At 38.1% G+C, this 3,166-nt stretch overlaps 1 protein-coding gene across 1 annotated transcript in view; it reads left to right on the forward strand.

Moving 5' to 3' along the window:
• Positions 1-3,166, forward strand: part of SGTB (small glutamine-rich tetratricopeptide repeat (TPR)-containing, beta) — a 61,608-nt gene that overhangs the window by 16,683 nt on the left and 41,759 nt on the right. Inside the window, exon 4 of the mRNA XM_011961298.1 lies at positions 893-962. Within this exon, the coding sequence (XP_011816688.1) occupies positions 893-962 (70 nt within the window). The remainder of the gene's footprint in view (positions 1-892; positions 963-3,166) is intronic.

Here is a 3,166-nt window from a genome sequence, read left to right on the forward strand (position 1 = left end):
GAGATCATGCCACTGCACTCCAGCCTGGCAACAGCAAGACTCCATCTCAAAAAGAAAAGAAAAAAATATTGGACAATATGGAAAGATGGAAGTTAAAGTTTTAATTCTGATACACATCTTTCCAGGCTGTTTTTAATGTGTGTGTGAACATATTTATATAATATCTTATAAATGATTTTTTTGTAGACTGATTTTGACTTTGTAGGGTATATCTTAGATAGGATATTAGACATTTTGTTCCAAAATTTTCACTAATATAAACAATCCCTTGATCATATTTCTATTCCTGTTCTTTACATACTAATGCCATTGTTTTGTTTATGAAGTAGGATTGCCAGGTATGGGAAATGCACATTTTTTAAAAGTTTGATTCACACATTCTTCATATTCTTTTTCTTTTTTTTTTTCTGAGACAGGATCTGGCTCTGTTGCCCAGGCTGGAGTACAGTGTCATGATCTCAGCTCACTGCAACCTCTGCCTCCTGGGCTCAAGCCATCCTCCTACCTTAGCCTCCCAAGTAGCTGGGACTACAGGCACATGCCACCACACCTGGTTAATTTTTGTGTTTTCTGTAGAGATGAGGTTTCACCATATTGCCCAGGCTGGTCTCGAACTCCTGAGCTCCAGCTGTCCGTCCACCTTGACCTCCCAAAGTGCTGGGATTAAGGCATGAGCCACCGGGCCCAGTCACACATATTCATATTTCTAATAAAAGATATATGAGAGGACTTTTCCCCTATTTTTTGTTAATACTATTATTTAGGAATTTGATTTCATGATGTGGAGTTACAGATGATTTAAAATGTGGGTAATTTATTATTATTTTATAGTACGCTAGGATGATTCTTTATGTAGCTAAAGGGAAGTGCATTGATTTTTATTTAATTTCAGAATGACGTTCTGCCCCTTTCAAACTCAGTGCCTGAAGATGTGGGAAAAGCTGACCAATTAAAAGATGAAGGTGAATATTTCATACAAAAATGACTTAGTAAAGCTTTCTGAACCTGTGGAGGAAATTACTGTCAATTGATATAGTTCTGATTTACACCACCAAGACTAGATTGTCATGAGTGCACATGGCATTTACAAAACAGAAGTGAATGTGATGGGTGAGAAGCCTGGAAGTACAGAATGGCTTGTGGACAGTACAGTTATAGCTTGCTTCAAGAGAAGCAGATCTGTTGTGAGTAAAAGTTGCAGAACAAATAACTTAAGGGTGAATTGCTTCTGACTGTTTTTGCTACTTTTACTGTAAGATCTCAAATTCTTTATACTTAAAAAGAGGAAAATAGTTTTCAGCATTATTTTAACTTTCGTATGTTTAGTGTTTTTGAGTTCTTTGAAATTTGTTAAGGTAGGCACACGGTACTTGTTTATTAGCTAGCACTTTTGATTACTACATGATGAAATTTTATACTAGTTGGCTATTGAAGCATTCTTGGTTTTGATAAATAAGTCACTGTTGAGGATTTGTGTTCAATTTTTCCATTATATCAACTATGTTAAGCTATAGACGAGAGTTGGGTCAGGCCTGCAAGATTTATATTACAAAGCTGTAGAGTACAGTCCTTATCTTTAGCAGTGAGTGACAGCCAATAAATTCTCTGTTCTATATATAGACAGGGAGTTATTAGGGAATATGCTATGTTCAGAAACATTTTCTAGCCTTTTCTTTATTTCATAGCTTGAAGAAGGCAGTTGAGTTAAAAAAATATATATCATGGCCGGACATGGTGGCTCACAGTAATCCCAGCACTTTGGGAGGCTGAGGCAGGTGGATCATGATGTCAGGAGATCAAGACCATCTGGCCAACACGGTGAAACCCCATCTCTACTAAAAATACAAAAATTAGCTGGGCGTGGTGGTGCGTGCCTGTAATCCCAGCTACTCGGGGAGGATGAGGTGGGAGTATTGCTTGAACCCAGCGGGAGGAGGTTGTAGTGAGCCGAGATCATGCCACTGTACTCCAGCCTGGCAACAGAGAGACTCTGTCTCAAAAAAAAAAAAAGTGTATATATATTTATATATATATATATACACACACACACACACATACACATACAATCACCTGGTATCTAAAAAGGTGGATATGAAACAATTATACTGTTCTTATTCCTTGGGCATGGTCATTTCTCTAGGTCTGTAAATATATACCTGTATCACTGTGGTTTTGGTTTTTGTTTTTTTTTTTTTGAGACGGAGTCTCTCTCTGCCGCCTAGGCTGGAGTGCAGTGGCAGGATCTGGGCTCACTGCACCCTCTGCCTCCTGGGTTCATGCAATTCTCCTGCCTCAGCCTCCTGAGTAGCTGGTATTACAGGCATGTGCCACCACCCCTGGTGAATTTTTTTGTATTTTTAGTAGAGATGGTGTTTCACTATGTTGGCCAGGCTGGTCTCAAACTCCTGACCTCAGGTGATCCACCCACCTTGGCCTCCCAAAGTGCTGGGATTACAGATGTGAGCCACTGCACCCAACCCTGAATTTTTATATGTTAAATATTTTATATGTTAAATATTTTATATGTTAAATGTGTTAAGCCTTTTATCATTAACTTATAGTATACATGTGCATAATATTTGTGGTATGTATATATACATTATGGTATCCACACCTTTGAGGTGACACAGGAAAAGACATGCAATACAGCTTTAATAATGTAATCATAAAATGCCATCAAGACAAACAGCTCAACAGCAACATCAAAGTCTCAATAACCCAGAAAATTAAAACGTTTGACATGGAAATCAAACTGTCTTTGCTAATGTAAACTTTTTGTTTCTTCATAAAAAATGATGTTATCCTCTCAGTTTCCTTAGAGGCTTTCTATTGATTTCTGTTTTGGGGAAGATCCAAATTAATTTTTTTAACTCTAAAAGATATTTGTTGCGATATAATTCATATATCATACAGTTTATTTCTTTAAAGGGTACAATGTATTAGTTTCTAGTATATTCTCGGAGTTGTGCAGCCATTACCATAATCAATTATAGAAATTTTTTTTTTCTTGAGACAGGGTCTCCCTCTTTCGACCAGGGTGGATGGAGTGCAGTGGTATGACTATAGACCACTGCAGCCTCAACCTCGTGGGCTCAAGCAGTCCTCCCACTTAAGCCTCCCGAGTAGCTGGGACTACAGGCACACACCACCACCCTGGCTAGTTTTT

The sequence above is a fragment of the Colobus angolensis genome, unplaced genomic scaffold (assembly GCF_000951035.1).
Source record: "Colobus angolensis palliatus isolate OR3802 unplaced genomic scaffold, Cang.pa_1.0 Scaffold546, whole genome shotgun sequence".
Lineage (NCBI taxonomy): Eukaryota > Metazoa > Chordata > Mammalia > Primates > Cercopithecidae > Colobus > Colobus angolensis.